This window comes from Bos grunniens, chromosome 15, assembly GCF_055505025.1.
Source record: "Bos grunniens cultivar Pamir isolate PY7600 chromosome 15, Bosgru_T2T1.0, whole genome shotgun sequence".
NCBI classification, from domain to species: domain Eukaryota; kingdom Metazoa; phylum Chordata; class Mammalia; order Artiodactyla; family Bovidae; genus Bos; species Bos grunniens.
Genome location: NC_141179.1, coordinates 46,621,114 through 46,640,922, shown reverse-complemented (window position 1 = coordinate 46,640,922; position 19,809 = coordinate 46,621,114). Strand labels below are relative to the sequence as shown.

Genomic DNA, 19,809 nt, shown 5'->3' with positions numbered 1-19,809 from the left:
AGCAAACATGACCATTTTTTCCTCCATCATTCTAGGGAAGACAGTAATAGATGTCTATTGGTAGATGGTATGGTGGAAATCTGCTGGTTCTGTTCAGGTGGGAGAGCTGAGGACAGATTTGAAAATTGTATTGCCTTCGCCAATCTCCATGGAAATGCTGAAATACACGAGAGGCAGGTAAGTTTCCTGCAGGAGGTCTCCTCGGTCACTGTTATCCTCCTGGCAACTTCTGATTTTGACATAATGAATAGCTCCCTTCTACTTGAATTTTGGAATTCACCCAAACCTCTCATCTGTTTGTTTGAAAATGCAGAAATATTATGGATAAGAATTATGCTCACAAAGTGAGAACTGGAATTAAGAATCTAAATAAGATAGAATTAGCTGATAAAATTACAGCTACATTAGCAGAGCTGTTGAAGAAATCTGGATCTCCTTATAGTCTGAGTAACTGGGCCAACATGGCAAGGAAGTATGAGTTTATTATTGATGAGGACCAAAGAGATTGCCAAGAAGCAGGGAAAAAAGCAAACATCCTTATGGACATCTTGAGAAAAGTAAAATTATCTGAGATAAAGGGGAAGTTACTACCTCTCCAAGGAGGTCTATGGCGTGACTGGTGTAAGAAGGATAAAGAACTCCATCAGCTGCAAGAAAAAGGAAACAAGAGCATTGAACAATACAAGAACGAAATTGAGAAGGAAAAGCTCAAGATACGCTGTGAACAGTATCACAAAGTCATTAACCTTAACGACCTGATGAAGTCCCTGCTTGAAAGCCTGCAGTCCCACCTGGAGACCCACACAGAGCTCTACTTTCTGCAGGTGCTGAGTATGTCAATGGACCAACTAACCACAACAGAGTTAGAGAAGCTCCACCAGAGGCACAGTTCTTTGTTGGCTCAAGTACGAACAGAAAAGCAGAAGCAGTCAAAGAGAGACTCCCTCAGATGCTGGGAGGCTGAGCTAGAAGCTGTTTCCAAAGAAATCAGTGATTCCACCCTGGGAATTGAGCACCTCTTAAGAGAGCTGGGTCAGATCTATGAAGCTTTGGAAGAAGCTTCCTCCCAAACAAATACACTGTTTCTTTCCCTTCCCCAAATGGCTGCTGACCTGATGATATCCGGGGCTCCCATTGAACTGATGGATGGGGATGCTTCATATGTGCCCCTGAGGTGGGTGGCAGCTGTTTTTGACAAGGTCTCTGAAAAACTTGGAGGCAAACGTGTGTTTGTTCTTTCTGTCCTTGGCTTGCAGAACTCAGGAAAGTCTACTCTGCTGAATGCAATGTTTGGGCTGCAGTTGAACCTTAGTGCTGGAAGACATACTCGGGGTGCCTACATGCATCTTCTGAAAGTGGACGAGATGCTCAGAGAACAGCTGGGCTTTGATTTTATGCTTGTTGTGGACACAGAAGGACTGCAAGTCTCAGAGCTCATGAACAAAGCACAAAATGAGGAAAATGAGTTGGCAACCTTCGTTATTGGACTTGGAAACTTAACTCTAATCAATATTTTGGGAAAGGATCTTTCAGAAATACAAGATATTCTGCAAATAGCTCTCCATGCCTTTCTCAGGATGAAACAACTGAATATCTCACCAAGATGCCTATTTGTTCATCAGAACATAGAAGAAATTATAGATACAGATCAAAGTATGGAAAGGCAAAGGTGGCTGCAAGAGATATTGGATGAAATGACAATCGCAGCAGCCAAACATGAACAGTGCTCAGGGGTGTGTCACTTCAGTGATGTCATTAAGTTTGATGTCAAGAACCACATCTATTACTTTGCTCACCTCTGGGAAGGGTCTCCCCCAATGGCCCCTCCTAATCCCTGCTATAGCCACAATGTTCAGGAGCTGAAAAGCAGGATTCTTAAGCATGCCAAAGAAGAATCCAGAGGAAGTATTTTGAAGATATCAGAACTTAAAGTCAGGGTACGGGATTTATGGAAGGCCTTAGTGAATGAGAACTTCATTTTCAGGTTCAAGAACACTCGGGAGGTCATGGCTATGAATAAACTGGAGACTGTGTACAGGAGCTGGACCTGGGAGCTCAGAAGTCATGTGCTGGACTTGCAGAATCAGCTGGCTAACCAGATTCAGAAAGGAGAAGTTAAAGAGATCAAGGAAAGCTCAATTGAGAATCAAGTTGTGGAAAAACATGAAGCCATTAAGCAAGAACTTGAAAGATATTTTCGAGAAGATAGAGATAGAAATATCTTGTCTCAGAGGAAAGGAATATTTAAAGATGATTTGAAGAATCTTAAAGAGGATCTTATAGTAGAAACCATGAGAAAATGTGAGGCTCTAATTAGTGGAAAGAAAATACAAGACCTTTTCAAGGAGCAAAAAGTAAAACTGGAACATAAGTTATTAGAAAAAATCAGAGGGACGGCTAAGTCCCCCTGTAGGAAAGAATTACATGATAAAGAACTGAGAGATATGTTCAACAAGATCTGGTCAGAGAACATCTCCATTCTGTTGCTTCCCACACTTGCATCTGCTGAGGGGCCTGATATTGATATTGAGTTAGAGAATGTTCTCCTGGAGCATTTTAAACAGCACCCCAATATTGTGAACAAAATTCAGTATCGTGGTACAAAGAAAACATTTTCTATCAATTATTCTAAACATGTTATCACCCCTCAAGAGTTCCCAGTATATGGGCCCTTTGAGGAAGAGTTTGAAAAAGATATCGTAAAGAAGACAACAGCTCAAATTGTGAAACTGGTTCAAGACATCATACGCAACAGAGAACAACAGAATGAAGGTTACAGTTCTAGTTACTTCCATGAAATTCTGCAAGTGATCCATACTGAAGCTGAGGCTGCATCTCAAGGAGTCAGATTTATGCTGACAAACAGATTTAAACTAGAACTTGCTCTAGAGCTACTGAAAGAGGCAGCAAACCATTTTAAAAAGATGTGCATTGCATTCAAGACAGCCAACAACCCTGTTCTATATTTAGAAAGTAAAAGAGAAGAATTTTTTACTAATTTTAAGTTGGCCTACAAAAACTTCCAAAACACTGACTGATGTCCTTTGGGGTAAAGAATTTCTGCTACTTTATGAACTGGGATAAACACTTGAGGAGCTTATCTATTCTTCACCTAGCTTTTTTACTCCAAAATGAAATGAAAAAAAAAAAAAAAAACAAAACAAATATAATATGTTATGCTACAAAAATAAAATAAAAATACATACAGGCTGTGAAAAAATCATACTATTAGTGTTATCAAAAAACCCAAAAAATCCTTAGAGTCAATCCACTAAAGAAAATTATGAAACTTTACTGACACACATAAACATCAAAATAATAGGAGCCACCCACATTTGTGGAAGAGAAGTTGCAGTAACAGAAAATGGTCATTTTCCCCAAAATGAATTTCTAAACTCAATGAAAGTGTAGCCAAAAACCTGACAAAGTTTCCATGAAACTTTAAAAGAGTACAGGAGGTGGGAGGGAGATTCAACAGGGAGGGGACATATGGGACATATGGGTGAGAGGGAGGTTCAGGAGGGAGGGGAATACCTTTGACTGATTCATGTTGATGTATGGCAGAGATCAACACAATATTGTAATTACCCTCCAATTAAAATATAAATTTTAAAAGATTACATTAAAATAATTATTCATTTCTAACTAAAGAACCTAATATAATCAACACTGCAGGAAAAAGAAAAAAGATACCCAACAACATAACCAAATCTTTTAAAAATCCATACTACTTAGAATAATCTAACAAAGACAGAGAGAAGATAAATATAGCAAAGCCACAGAACAATAGTTTAGGAGAAAAAAATCTTGCATGTATACAAATCTGTATATACAGAGGTTGTATTACAAATAAGAAGAGGAACATGATTGTTCAATATATTAAGATGGAAAAAAATCAACAATGTGGAAAAAATAACTTAGGTGTCTACTCATATTAATGAATTTAATGAGTTCTTATGACAAAGAAATTACCTTCCTATGCATACATCTTTTACAAATACAGAAATATTTCAAATATTCAAATAGAAATATGAAAAATCACTGCACAATCACTGAAATAGCAAAAAGAGAATTAGAGTCTATCTAATCAGCTCCCTGGAGAAAGCAATGGCACCCCACTCCAGTACTCTTCCATGGAAAATCCCATGGACGGAGGAGCCTGGTGGGCTGCAGTCCATGGGGTCGCTAAGAGTTGGACACGACTGAGCGACTTCACTTTCACTTTTCACTTTCATGTATTGGAGAAGGAAATGGCAACCCACTCCAGTGTTCTTGCCTGGAGAATCCCAGGGATGGGGGAGCCTGGTGGGTTGCCGTCTATGGGGTCGCACAGAGTTGGACACGACTGAAACGACTTAGCAGCAGCAGCAGCAATCAGCTCCCAGTGGGATGGAACACTGGATAAATATGGTATGATATGTTCCTACAGTGAAATTTAGACACTATGCTTTCATACAGAGAAAATGCATAAATTAGATCTGTGTATATAAACATAGAAAAATCTCAATAATGTAATGTTCCAAAGGCAAGCTGCAGAAGTATGGATATAGTGTGTAGATTTTGAAACATAAAAGTGATGCAACCAAGTATGTAGGAAAATTATGTAAACTTGGACAGAAAGACACATACAAACTTTGTAACAAAAAGTATTAAGGAAAGATGAAAGGAAAGGAACTCAGAGGTTATACAAAAGAATTATTATAGTTATCTATAATGTTTAGTTCTATAAAAATCCATAAAGGAAACATAGCAAAGTGTTAAATTTCTTAAATATATGTAGTGCACATTTTATTATAGTATTTTTTAAAATATATGAAATACTTTACCATTGCTAAATTATCTTACAATATGATAAGAAGTGGTATGGATTCTGGGTAGTCCATCCCACCCCACCACCCATTGCTGTATCTTTAGCACAAAGAATAATTTAACACATATTATTGATACTGAAAAATATTTGTTGAATGGATTCATAAATGGGAAATTATATAGGCTGCCAGAGATAAAGGAGCAACTAACTCTGCTTGGGGCAAATCTTCAAGACTACATTTTGTGAAGCTTTTCTTAGTCAGCATTCAAAGGTCCTTCTTCCCTCCCTCCTCCCTCACACCTCTCTTCCTCTCCTCTCCCTCCTCCCCGTCTCCCTCATCTTTTCCTCCTCCTTCTCTTCTCCCATCCTCACTTTCTGTCTCTCTCACTCTCCCTCCTTCCATCTCCTCATCTCTGATCTTCCTTACACCTGCAATTTTCCTGCATTAACTGTTAATGTTCTACAGGGTTCTGTGTCAGCATCTCATTTCACTTTGAGACTTTAAACTCCTAGAGCATGGAATCTAACTATTTTATTTGGTCCTGGTTCTTAGAACACCACTGGGCATGGTGAAAAAGTGAAGAAATAAGAGTGTGAAATAATGGGTTGAACTCATGCCAGGCTTTAATATCTCTGGCAGTTCTGCCCTGTTGTCTCCAAAGGAGACCATTTTGTCAAACCTCTACCACCTGTTCCAGTCCCAGGTAAGAGCACTGGAAATAACATAGCTTGATAGGTTACCTCACGTCATCACTCAGTTCAGGTTTCCAGAGGTAAGTTGAAGTCATGGAATGACTGACAGAGACAGATAAACAAAGAAGTAATTATCACTTAATATAATCAGAGCCCTATTGGGGAGAAGTTCAGAGGCCTATCAGCACACAAATTAGGACCAGCTAATTGACAATTTAGAGAATCAGGAAAGTCTTTTTGGAGAAGATGTCATCCAAACTTGTAAATAAATAGTAGGGAAAAGTTAGAAGAAGAATTAAAACAGAGAATCAGACAGAATGAACAGGTAAAACTTTCAAAGGTGAAAGAGCATGGCAAACATAAAAATCTTTAAGCATGGCTGGTGTTTAGAGGAGAAAGTGGGAGGCCAAAAGAGGTAAGCCTGTAGAAACAGAGATAATGATAGTGCAGGGTGTCAGGAACAGAAGGAGGAACAGGCTTAGACTGGAGTCTTGTTTTGAATGTGTTGTATTTCAGGTAGCTGAGAGACATCCAAGTGTAGCTGTTTAGTAGGTATGCGTGTGGAGGTCAGTAGGTAGCTCAGTGAATATCACCTAGTGTGGTGGAGTCTTGACTCCTTCCTCTTTTTCATCCCATCCCCAATATCCAAATATTATCAAGTCTGATTATTTTCCCTCCTAAATATCCTTTAATATATCCATTATTCCCACTTCCATATCTCATGCCCTAGTCCAAAGACCATTATTTTATGCCTAGATTAGCCCCCAAAACCATGTAAATGATTCTTCTATTTTGAGTCATGCATTCCACCCAATATATTACCAACTGCTTTTTTAAAATTTATCTTTTTATTGAAGTATAGTTGATTTACCATGTTGTGTTGGTTTCAGGTGGGTAGCAAAGTGATTCATATATATATATATACATATATATATATATACTTTTTATATTATTTTCCTTTTTGCATCTTTCAAATTTTTATTTTATACTGGAGCATAACTGATTAGCAATATTGTGTTCATTTTAGGTACACAGCAAAGTGATTCAGTTATACATACACATGCACCTATTCTTTTTCAAATTATTTTTCCATTAAGGTTATTATAGAATATTTAGCAGAGTTCCCTGTGCTACACAATAGGTCCTTGTTGGCTAACTATTTAAAAAATAGCAGTGTGTACATGTCAGTATGAAAATCCCAATCTATCCCTTCCCTCCACCATTTGCCCCTGGTAACTGTAAGTTTGTTCTTTAAATCTGTGAGGCTGTTTCTGTTTTGTAAATAAGTTCATTAGTATCATTTTTTGTTTTTTTTTAGATTTCACATATAAATGGTATCATATGATATTTGTCTTTTTCTGTCTGACTTACTACACTTAGCATGATAATCTCAGGTGCATCTATGATGCTAGAAATGACATTATTTCATTCTTTGTAATGGCTGAGTAATATTCCATCATTTATGTGGCTCATTACAAGATACTGAATATGGTTCCCTGTGCTATGCAGTAAGGTCCCTTTGTTTATCTATTCTATATATTAATAGCTTGCATCTGTTAATCCCAAACTCCCAAGCATTCCCCTCACTTTGTCAACCACAAGTCTCTGCTCTATGTCTGTGAGTCTGTTTCTGTGTTGTAGGTAGGTTCTTTTGTGTCATATTTTAGATTCCACATATAAGTGATATATGGTATTCATCTTTCTCTTTTTGACCAGCTTCACTTATTATGATCTCTAGCTCCATCCTTGTTGGTGTAAATGGCATTATTTCATTCTATTTTATGGTTAAGTAGTATTCCATTATCTATACATACACATCTTTATCCACTCATCTGCTGATGGACATTTAGGTGGCTTCCAAGTTTTGGCTATTACAAATAGTGCTGCTATGACCAATGAGATACATGTATCTTCTCAAATTAGCATTTTCTCCAGATATATGTCCATGAGTAGAATTGCTGGATCATATGGTAACTCTACTTTTACTTTTTTTAAGGAAGCTTCATATTGTTTTGCATAGTGGCTGCACCAATTTACATTCACACCAACAGTGTAAGAGAGTCCCTTTTCCCCCACATCCTGTCCTGCATTTACTAATTGTATTTCTCTAATAATTAGTAATGTTGAACATTTTTGCCTGTGCCTATTGGCCACTTACATATCATTTTTGGAGAAAGGTCTATTTAGGTCTTCTGCCCATATTTTGATTGGATTATTTGTTCTTTAGATGTTAAGTTGTCTGAGTTGTTTCTATAATTTGGAAATTAAACCTTACCAGTTGCATTGTTCACAAATATTTTATTCCATGCTGTAGATTGTCTTTTTGTTTGTTTATGGTTTCATTTTCTGTGTAAAACCTTTTAAGTTTAATTAGGTCCCACTTGTTTCTTTTTATTTCCATAACGTTAGGCTATGGAGGAAAAAAATACTGCTGCAATTTATGTTAGAGAGTGTTCTGCCTCTGTTTTACTCTAGGAATTTTCAGTATACATTCTTACATTCAGTTCTTTAACTCACTGTGAGTTTATTTTTGTGTATTTTATTTTTGTGTTTTTGTGCCAATATCACACTGCTTTGATTACTGTAGTTTTATAGTATAGTCTGAAATCAAGGAGTCTAATTCCTCCAGCTCCATTTTTATTTCTCAAGATTATTTTGGCTATTCAGAGTCTTTTGTGTCTCCACACCAAATTTAAAAAAAAAATTTTTTTTTTGTTCTAGTTCTATTTTAAAAAATGCCATTGGTAATTTGATAGGTATTGCATTGAATCTGTATTGTCTCGGGTAGTAAAGACATTTAGACAATATTCATTCTTCCAATCTAAGAACAGAGTATATCCTTCCATCTGTTCATGTTAACTTTGATTTCTTTCATCAGAATCTTTTCACTCCCACATTTCTGATAAACATATATTTAAAACCCATTTGGAATCTTTCTTTCTCATCCCCAAATATGTGTCTAATTGCGGGGAGCTGCCTGTGAGAACAGGGTCTTTTGTCCGAAGGACACAGCTCTGGGAGCTGCCTCAGTCCTTGAGGGTTTGCTTGCAAACATAGCTCTCTGTCCCGCCACCCCAGAGATTAGGCACTTATTTACTGCAGGCACCTGGAGTTCTGTGAAAACTTCTCATGCACAGAGAAATGTTATCTGGTATAAGAAATAATAACAGGGAGCCATTCCCATGTTCTCAAGATTTCTTGTGACTGTTTGTAAGATGTATAGGCCAACCAAGAAAAAATGTCAACTGTCTTGTCTTTCTGACGCTTTTCTGTATAAATATAAGATGCTGAATAAAGTTGGTGTCAGACTGTGTCCCTTCGTGGAGACGTGTCTGAACCTCTCGACCCCATCTTTGTTGCAGTCTCTTGTTTTAGTTTCTTTCTTAGCCCCGCCGTGCACGTTCTCGGGACCTGATCTACTTTGTCGGCTGGCACCGGCAGGTGGCGCCTGAAACAGGGACTCGGGAATTGGAGCGCGACGATGGCCGCTGCCCGCCAAGATTGAGGTAAGTAAAGAGGAATTCCTAATTAATTAAAGTAAAGGGCAGGGAGGGTGACTGTCGAGAGTAGTAAACCATGGGACAAGGCAATAGCCGCCAGTTATTTGTACATATGTTGAAAACTATGTTAAAAGGTAGGGGAATTTATGTAAATAAGTCACAGCTAGAGAAGTTTTTACTTTTTATAGAAGAGGTTTATCCCTGGTTTCCAGAGGGAGGAACAGTTAGTCTGAAAACTTGGAAAAAAGTAGGAAAACAATTGCAGACATATTATTCCTTACATGGTCCCAGTCGTGTTCCTGTGGATGCTTTTTCTTTGTGGACTCTCATAAGAGACTGTCTGGATCCTCAACATGAGGGATATAAAATTCAAACGGCTCTCAGGGATTCCACAGAACCCGAAGTTGCAGAGCCTTCCGCCCCTCTGCCTGAACCGCTTTATGCTGTGCCTGAGGGAACAGCTTGTAAGGCTGGAGGGAGTGATGATGTGTTAAGCTCTGATGAACAGGAAGAGTTAAATGAACAAGCGGCTCAGTACCATAGGGAGGATATGCCTTGGGAGATGATGGTTAACATGCAATGCCCCTCGGGAAAAGGGGATTAAAGCATTCAGGGCTTTCTGAAGAATAGCTGGAGAATTTAATTCAGAAGATTGTTATAGCAGTAAAAAAGGATGCACAGGGAGACTCCCACTCCAGCCAGCCTGCGCCTCCAGCATATCCTCCCTCGGTTCTTGCTGGACTCAATCCACCTCCGCTTTTCGTAGAGCTGCGAGAGCTTATATCTATCCCTGCTTCTTTGCCCGGTGGAAACATAAAAATTAAAAGTGAGATATTATTATCTCCTCTTCAACAAGCGATTAAGCGAGCTAATGAAGAAGGAGAACATATTCCCGGGTTTTCAGGAATCTATCCAGTATTTGAAAATGCTCAACAGCAGAGGTATTTGAACCGCTGCCCTTTACGCAACTGAAAGAGTTAAAAATGGCTTGTGCACAATACGGCCCGACTGCGCTGTTTACTCAGGCTATTATAGAAGCTTTAGGAAATCAAAATCTGCCACCTAATGATTGGAAACAGGTTGCTCGGGCTTGTTTATCTGGAGGAGATTATTTACAATGGAAATCTGAGTTTGCTGAGCAGTGTGGGATCACAGCTGATATCAATTGGCGACAGGGACTGAACACCACTTATGAAATGATGGTGGGAGAGGGAGAATATCGAGACACTAATAGTCAACTTAATTATTTGCCTGGAGCCTACCCTCAGATTAGTGCTACAGCTCTACAAGCATGGAAAAAACTTCCAAATTCTGATAAAAAGACTGAAGATTTATCTAAAATTCGCCAGGGGCCAGATGAGCCATATCAGGATTTTGTTGCCCGTCTGCTTGAGGCAATCGGTAAAATGAAAGGGGATGAGCAGGCGGGGATGGTGTTGACTAAACAGCTTGCTTATGAGAATGCCAATTCGGCTTGTCAAGCTGCCCTGAGACCTTACAGGAAAAAGGGAGGCTTATCTGACTATATATGGATTTGTGCTGATATCGGCCCTTCGTACGTTCAAGGCATAACTTTGGCCGCGGCATTATAAGGAAAGACAGTCAAAGAAGTACTGTATCAACAACAAAAGCGGGATAAAACTAGTGGTCGGCTTCGAGTCCCTGGCTCTGGCTGCTTTTCTTGTGGCCAGATGGGTCATCAGGCCGCCCACTGCCCACAAAAGCAGGCCCGGAGACCTGCTCAAACCCCTAACCTTTGTTCTAGGTATAAGAAAGGCAAACACTGGGTGAAGGATTGCCGTTCTAAAACTGACTTACAGGGAAAGCCACTTCCTCCGGTCTTGGGAAACTGGGTGAGTGGCCAGCCCCAGGCCCTGAAACAATGTTGTGGGGCAATGCAAAATCTGACCAAATTGGAGACGCTTCAAGGCCAAAACGCAGAACTGTTACCGAGTTGTTCAGAGCAACTGCAGGGAGTGCAGGATTGGACCTCAGTTCCTCCACCTACACAGTATTAACTCCAGAAATGGGCATGCAGGCTTTGCCAACTGGAATTTTTGGCCCTCTTCCGAAGAACACTATGGGCCTCCTATTGGGCAGAAGCAGTACTACGATGAAAGGTTTATTAGTAGCCCCTGGAGTCATAGACTCTGATTATATGGGTGAAATAAAAATTATGGCCCATTCACCACAGGGCATAACAGTAATACAATCTGGTCAAAGTGTTGCTCAATTAATTCTGCTTCCTACAATTCCAGTTGGAAAAGCCATTAAGCAGGAACGAGGATCCCGAGGTTTCGGGTCTTCAGATGCTTATTGGATTCAGGCCATTAATAAACAGTGCCCTGAGCTTCTACTGTATATTCAAGAAAAGCCTTTTAAAGGTATTTTGGATACTGGTGCAGATGTTTCTGTCATATCTCAAAAACATTGGCCTGATGAATGGCCTAAGCAGGTTGTAATTTCTACTCTGCAAGGCATTGGGCAATCACACAACCCAGAACAGAGTTCAACCTTTTTAAAATGGAGGGACGAAGAAGGACATGAAGGACATTTTCAACCTTATGTTTTGCCAGGACTGCCGGTTAATCTATGGGGGAGAGATGTTATGATGAATATGGGGTATATCTTTATAGTCCAGATAAAAAGATTAGTAATCAATTGTTAGACCAAGGCCTTTTACCCCATCAGGGGTTGGGGATAAATTCACAAGGGCCTTTACAACCCCTGATCCCTGCAGTTAAAAATGATAGAAAAGGTATAGGATGTTTTTAGGAGGGGTCATTGATCGTCCTGCAATCCATGCTAATCCTATAAAATGGAAGTCTGACGATCCAGTATGGGTTGATCAGTGGCCCCTATCAATAGAAAAGATCATGGCCGCCAATCAGCTTGTGCAGGAACAGCTTGCTCTCGGCCATATTACCCCCTCAAATTCACCTTGGAATTCACCTATTTTTGTCATTAAAAAGAAAACAGGTAAATGGAGGCTATTACAAGATTTACGAAAGGTTAATGAAACAATGGAATTGATGGGCCGCCTTCAGCCGGGGTTGCCTACCCCCATGGCCATTCCAAAAAATACTTACAAAATTATTATTGACTTAATAAGACTGCTTTTATACTATTCCCCTTGCCACTAATGACTGTCAAAGATTTGCTTTTAGTGTCCCTTCTACAAATTATAAAGAACCTATGAAAAGATATCAGTGGCAAGTTTTACCTCAGGGAATGGCTAATAGTCCTACTCTCGGTCAGAAATTTGTTGCTCAAGCTTTAAAAACCACTAGGTCCTTGTACTCCCAAGTATATATTATTCATTATATGGATGATATTCTTTTGGCATATCAAGATGAGGAGTTGCTATTAACAACATTCGCATATATGCAAACTGCATTACAGGATTATGGTTTGATTATCGCAACAGAAAAGGTGCAACGCTTCCCCCCCATTCTTATTTGGGGTTTTTTTCTGGAAAAGGAATGGTTTCGAGCTCAGAAGATAGAGATTAGTAAAGATAATTTGGTTACCTTGAATGATTTCCAAAAACTGTTAGGAGATATTAATTGGATAAGACCTTACTTGAAGCTAACTACAGGGGAAATGAAGCCTCTTTTTGATATTCTGAAGGGTGATCCTGATCCAACTTCCCCCCGAACTCTGACTCTGGAGGGAAGGCAAGCCTTAGATAAAGTTGAACAGGCCCTGTCTAAACAACAAGCTACTTATTGTGACTATACTCAAGAATGGGGTTTATATATTCTTCCTATTAAACATGCTCCTACAGCAGTCTTATTCCAAAGATTGCCTTTAAGATGGCTTCACTTGCCTGCCTCTCCCTCTCGGGTACTAACCCCCTATTATGATTTGGTTGCTGCCCTAATAGCTCTTGGGCGGTCAGAATCCACTGTATATCTAGGAAGAGATCCACATTTTATATGTGTTCCATTTTCTAAAATTCAGCAGGACTGGCTGTTTCAGTTTAGCGACAATTGGGTTATTGCCTTAGCTGGTTTTAGTGGACGGCTTGATAATCATTATCCCTCAGATAAAATTTTGCAATTTGCTCATTATCACCAATTTCTCTTCCCCAAAATCATTGTTTCTCAGCCCCTTGCCGACGCCCTAACTGTATTTACTGATGGCTCTTCTAATGGAATAGCTAGTTTGATTATACAGGACAAAACTACCACCTGGCGTACTAACTATAAGTCTGCTCAAGAAGTAGAACTATTTGCCATTTTTCAGGCTCTATTACAAATTTCTGCTCCATTTAATTTATATTCTGACAGTCAATATATCATAAGAGCCTTAAACACTATTGAGACTGTTCCATTTATTGGTACCCTGAATTCTACTATCCAAACTCTTTTTCGTGATATACAACATTTAATTTGTTCCAGAGTTAATAAATGCTATTTTGGTCATATTCGTGCTCACTCTGGGCTTCCTGGACCTTTAGCACGAGGCAATGCTTTGGCCGATGAAGCTACACGTATGATATTTCCTTCATTGGAACAAATGGCAAAAACTTCCCACAGCTTACACCATCAAAACAGTAATAGCTTAAGACTTCAATTTGGCATTACTTGAGAAGCTGCCAGACAGATTGTTAAGCAATGTCAAACATGTCCTCAATTTTTTAGTGTCCCCCATTATGGAGTTAATCCTCGAGGATTGTTGCCAAACGATATATGGCAAATGGATGTTACCCATATTCTTGAATTTGGTAAACAAAAATTTGTTCATGTTACTATTGACACCTTCTCTGGCTTTTTACATGCCTCTCTACAATCCGGGGAAGCTAGCAAACATTGTATAGCTCATTGCATTAAATGTTTTGCTGTTATGGGAACCCCTAAAACCATAAAAACAGACAATGGTCCAGGATACACTGGAAAAAATTTTCAACTATTTTGTACGCAATTGTCTATCTCACATAAAACAGGTATCCCTTATAATCCACAAGGTCAAGGAATCATTGAACGGGCACATCAAACTCTCAAACATCAATTGCAAAAACTAAAGAAGGGGGAATTTTATCCCAATACCCCCTCCTCCAACTCTCTAAACTATGCTTTATTTGTTCTAAATTTTTTACAATTGGATATAAGTGGCCGTTCAGCAGCACAGCGATTTTGGAACTTTGATGCACAAACAATAAGACCTAAAGTCTTTTGGAAAGACCCACTTGTGGGAAAATGGTATGGACCAGATCCAGTACTAATTTGGGGATGAGGGCATGTTTGTGTTTTCCCACAGGATGCCGAAGCGCCACGCTGGCTGCTGGAAAGGTTGGTACGCACGGCGGAGATGATCTCTAGCAAACCAGATTAGAAGACTGACGATTCAAGAGCATGATGAATTACCATCTCGGCAACAACTTCAGGCATTGATGCGAGAGGCACAGAATCGTGTTGCTGTGCAGGGTGATTAGATATCGCCTTTAAGCTTCCTGATAACCTTATTAATTATCTTAAATCAGATTAATACTGCACACTCTGAAGAATATTCAAGTGCTTACTGGGCTTATTTTCCCGACCCTCCCCTTCTCCAACTGGTGGACTGGGAGGGTCGGTCTATTCCCATATACACTAATGATACTGTGACTTTGGGTGGTTTTTCAGATAAACATATTATTCCTAATCAAGTTAATTTCTCTTATCATGGAGTGTTTGATCGCTTACCTATTTGTCTGTCTAGATATTTTAATTCAACAGGATGTCTTTTTGCTGGGGAGTCAGGATATGCTGATTACGACAATGGTTGGAGCCTGTATATTCCTGGAGTAACGAAAGAGTCTGGAATTCCTCAACGTCGTAATGGAACTGGTCCTTTAGATATTCCTTTCTGTGACTTTGGAACAAGGGGAAGAGTCACTGCTGCACCATGGAAACTGTGTCGAGATGGAACTGCTACGGTTTATAACATATTTGGGACAAATGAGTCATTGTGGGACTGGTCTCCAGACTCGGCCAGAAACCCTGGAGCTCAAGATACTAGAAACTTTGCATCCCATATTTGGAACTTGGGCGGCTCTAAAGTGTTCCAAACAGAAATCTGGAAACTAGCTGCCGCCCTTGGATGTGAGGGTTCCTACCTTCAGGTGGGATCAAAAGTGAGACATGGTTATTTGTGGAATCTCACCATGAGATACCCTCGTGCATGTGTGCCTCACCCTTATGCTTTACTAGTAGGATCTGTAAAAATACAACCTGGGTTACGAAATTATAATGTAACTTGTAACAATTGTACTTTGACTAACTGTGTTAGGGGAATTACTAATCAAACTAGGGTTCTAGTCTTAAGACAGCCTGCTTTTGTTATGGTTCCTGTAAAGATTAATGGGTCTTGGTATGATGAAAGGGGACTTGAACTTTGGAGAAAAGTAGAGGGTGTTTTAATGCGTTATCCCAGGGGAATAGGGTTAATAATTCTGGGATTTGTAGCTTTGGTAACTCTTATTGCTTCCTCGATTACTGCAGCCCTGTCCTTGGCACAATCAGTGCAAACTGCAACTTTTGTTAATAATCTGGCACAAAATGCATCCGTTGCCCTGGGGACTCAAGAAGACATTGACAAAAAGCTAGAGGATCGATTGCATGCCCTTTATGATGTTGTAAAATTTTTAGGCGAAGAAGTTCAAAGTATAAAGTTGAGATTACGGGTACAATGTCATGCTGATTTTCGATGGATCTGTGTTACTCCCCAAAAATATAATGGTAGTATAACTGCTTGGGATAAGGTGAAAGCTCATTTAGAAGGTATTTGGCATAATGAAAATATTTCCTTAGATGTTCTGCATCTACATCAGGAAATAATGAACATTGAAAATGCACCCAGACCTGATTTGGATGTTGCAAAAAGAGCTGAGTCTTTTGTTAAAGAACTTTTTCGACATGTACCTACTGTCAATAGTATTTGGTACATGGGAGCAGCCATAGGGAGGACTATTCTTAATAATTTTAACTGTTTTATTTCTTGCACCTTGTTTAATTAAAAAACTGATTGATGATCTATGGATGATAAAGGCTTCCATCTATGGAAATGGTCTGCGGTTAAAGGAACATAAGCGTGCGCCTATATAAAAAGAAAGGGGGAGATGCGGGGAGCTGCCCGTGAGAACGGGGTCCTTTGTCCGAAGGACACAGCTCTGGGAGCTGCCTCAGTCCTTGAGGGTTTGCTTGCAAACATAGCTCTCTGTCCCGCCACCCCAGAGATTAGGCGCTTATTTACTGTAGGCACCTGGAGTTCTGTGAAAACTTCTCATGCACAGAGAAATGTTATCTGGTGTAAGAAATAATAACAGGGAGCCATTCCCATGCTCTCAAGATTTCTTGTGACTGTTTGTAAGATGTATAGGCCAACCAAGAAAAAATGTCAACTGTCTTGTCTTTCTGACGCTTTTCTGTATAAATATAAGATGCTGAATAAAGTTGGTGTCAGACTGCGTCCCTTCGTGGAGACGTGTCTGAACCTCTCGACCCCATCTTTGTTGTAGTCTCTTGCTTTAGTTTCTTTCTTAGCCCCGCCATGCACGATCAGGGACCTGATCGACTTTGCCGGCTGGCACTGGCATCTAATGACTAAGTAACTGCACTTTACCCACCTTTATTGCTCTGCCATCAGTACTGCCAATTGCTGAAATTCACTATTTATATAGCCTCCAGGCATTTTATTCTCTTCTAAAACAAACTCCCTCAGCCTCCCCATTTTGGGATGTAGTGTCTCCATTTTTCAGCATTGGCACTTGGTAGAGTAGATGATATCAGATTTTTAAAAGAAGTAAGAATAAAAATCACCAATCACCTCAAGCTCCACAAGTAATATTGAGAGCTGCTCTAAATCTGGCTCTCTCACAACAAATCCTGATCACCAGCACCTAATCTGAAACACTTTCCTACAATGGGACTTACTCTTTGTTCATTAATTTCTTAAAAAATGTCAGAAGTCATTTTTTATCATCCTTTCTATGTTCTTCTTTTACCTATAAAATACATTCTGAAGCCCTTCTCTCTCCCCATATTTACTACTAAGGATCAATGTCCATTTTATAGTCCTTATAAATTTCTAGACATTGACAAATAGCTGCTACCATACCACAAAAGCTGATTTTATGATGTATAATTGAGATTGTAATAACCTATGACTAAATTTATAATTTATACCATGACTCATCATTACAGTAAAAGAAATTTCTACTTTAGGTTTTACTTTGTGATCCAAGTTTTTTGCTATCTATCCTAGACTTATGACATCTACCAAATATGTTAACATCCATTTTTATTATATTTACATATAAGTAGAACCAGATCACCTGATCTTCCTCTTGAGAAATCTGTATGCAGGTCAGGAAGCAACAGTTAGAACCGGACATGGAACAACAGACTGGTTCCAAATAGGAAAAGGAGTATGTCAAGGCTGTATATTGTCACCCTGTTTATTTAAATTATATGCAGAGTACATCATGAGAAATGATGGACTGGAAGAAACACAAGCTGGAATCAAGATTGCCGGGAGAAATATCAACCTCAGATATGCAGATGACACCACCCTCATGGCAGAAAGTGAAGAGGAACTAAAAAGCCTCTTGATGAAAGTGAAAGTGGAGAGTTGAAAAGTTGGTTTCAAGCTCAACATTCAGAAAACTAAGATCATGGCATCTGGTCCTATCGCTTCATGGGAAACAGATGGGGAAACAGTGGAAACAGTGCCAGACTTTATTTTTGGGGGCTCCAAAATCACTGCAGATGGTGACTGCAGCCATGAAATTAAAAGGCGCTTACTCCTTGGAAGGAAAGTTATGACCAACCTAGATAGCATATTGAAAAGCAGAGACATTACTTTGCCAACAAAGGTCCGTCTAGTCAAGGCTATGGTTTTTCCTGTGGTCATGTATGGATGTGAGAGTTGGACTGTGAAGAAGGCTGAGCACCGAAGAATTGATGCTTTTGAACTGTGGTGTTGGAGAAGACTCCTGAGAGTCCTTTGGACTGCAAGGAGATTCAACCAGTCCATTCTGAAGGAGATCAGCCCTGGGATTTCTTTGGAAGGAATGATGCTAAAGCTGAAACTCCAGTACTTTGGCCACCTCATGTGAAGAGTTGACTCATTGGAAAAGACCCTGATGCTGGGAGGGATTGGGGGCAGGAGGAGAAGGGAATGACAGAGGATGAGATGGCTGGATGGCATCACTGACTCGATGGACGTGAGTCTGGGTGAACTCTGGGAGTTGGTGATAGACAGGGAAGCCTGGCGTGCTGCGATTCATGGGGTCGCAAATAGTCGAACATGACTGAGCAACTGAACTGAACTGAACTAAGAAACAGTGTGGAGGGTGATATCAAGGACAAAATAATATGGTAAGTAATCAAATATCTGCATCCAAATCAATATCAGTCCATCAGTCAATAATAATTGGTTTTATCTACCAGCTACCTTCTAGCCACACCATCATGAGTTCCACATTTCTACCACCTCCCTCTAAACATAAGATAAGAGAGTCAATTCTTTGATTAAAACAAGTTATTTGTCTATACATATCCATTTTCACTTATCTAATCTAACCATATCAAGAAAATAAAAGGTATGAAATCATTTTGTAAGCACTATTTTCTAGAAAATTCTAATACCAGAAATCATTACTTATCTAACAAAATAATAAATAGAAACCTCAATTAAATAGACCAGAAGGGGACACTCTTATGTCTTAAGATGGTAACAGTTCAACAAGGTAATCAATTCTCACTCCTGTCAAGGACTTGTACAATGAAAAGCCGTGGACGCTGCTGTAGCTCTCCCAGCTTCTTTCTTGCCTTTGTGAAAGCATTCTCCTTCCGTTGCTGTGTGGGAACATGCACATGGCTTGCCATGGTTGCAGATCTCGAATTGCAGTTCTCAGCTTACTGTGAATAAGCCCATCTTTGCTGGAGAAACATGTGGCAGTCAATTTATCTTAGATCCACATTTTGGTGACCCATATAAGAACTAGAGAAGACTCCCTGAAGGCTGTGGGGATACTGAGTAAACAGGTGCCATAACCACACTGGAGCCCATATGCTCACTGCTTTTCTCGCTAACCCTGGAGTTTAAAGGTATTTCTTTCTCCTGCGCATAAGCTCATGCCCTCTTTGCACTTGAAGCTCTCTTTGCATTTGGGATTTATGTTAAGGTTTAACCTTTCTGGTTAAGGCTTTATTCACTATACAAGTAGTCATTCGGTACTGTGTTCTGATTTGAGATTAGACAGTTTCAACTGAAGCTGACCGAAAAGCCATGGGCCCATTTCTTCAGGAACAGGGGCTGCTTCACTAAAGCTGTGCCTGTTTGTCAGACATTGGCCTGGATTAGGGCCTGTTCTCTGGAAACTGGCTGAAAAGTCTTTGGCTCCACCCCTCCAGGACCAAACTGCTTCCCTAAAACTAGCTGGAATTATCTTGCAGGCTAAATTGCAAGCTGTTTGAATTAAGCTGTTTGAGCTATAAGCCCTTTGAATTGTTTGAAAATTGCTTTTTTTTCTAGAGAAAAACCTCTGAGAAATAGGATTCACTTATCTAAATATTTTCTATGTGTTTCCCCCTATAGGGACTCTGACTGATTTTATGTTAAAAGTCCTACTTCATGTGTATTTTGAGCTAAATGGACCAACCTGACCAAAGACAGTTTAGAATATCTATGCCATCATAGGGAACTTTTGAAATCCCAAATGTTTTTCCTTAAAGTTTAACTAGATTACAATAGCTTTAAAATTTCAAGAGCTGAAAGGAATGCCTATTTTGATTTTCCCAAATATTGAGGTTTCCAAAT

At 39.6% G+C, this 19,809-nt stretch overlaps 1 protein-coding gene across 1 annotated transcript; it reads left to right on the top strand.

The window, feature by feature from the left end:
- Positions 1 to 305: 305 nt before the first annotated feature.
- On the top strand, positions 306 to 3,220 carry LOC147357853 (interferon-induced very large GTPase 1-like). The gene has a single exon (XM_086340365.1). It carries the CDS (start codon positions 321 to 323, stop codon positions 3,036 to 3,038), a length of 2,718 nt encoding a protein of 905 aa, XP_086196491.1. The 5' UTR covers positions 306 to 320; the 3' UTR covers positions 3,039 to 3,220.
- The last annotated feature ends 16,589 nt before the right edge of the window (positions 3,221 to 19,809 follow it).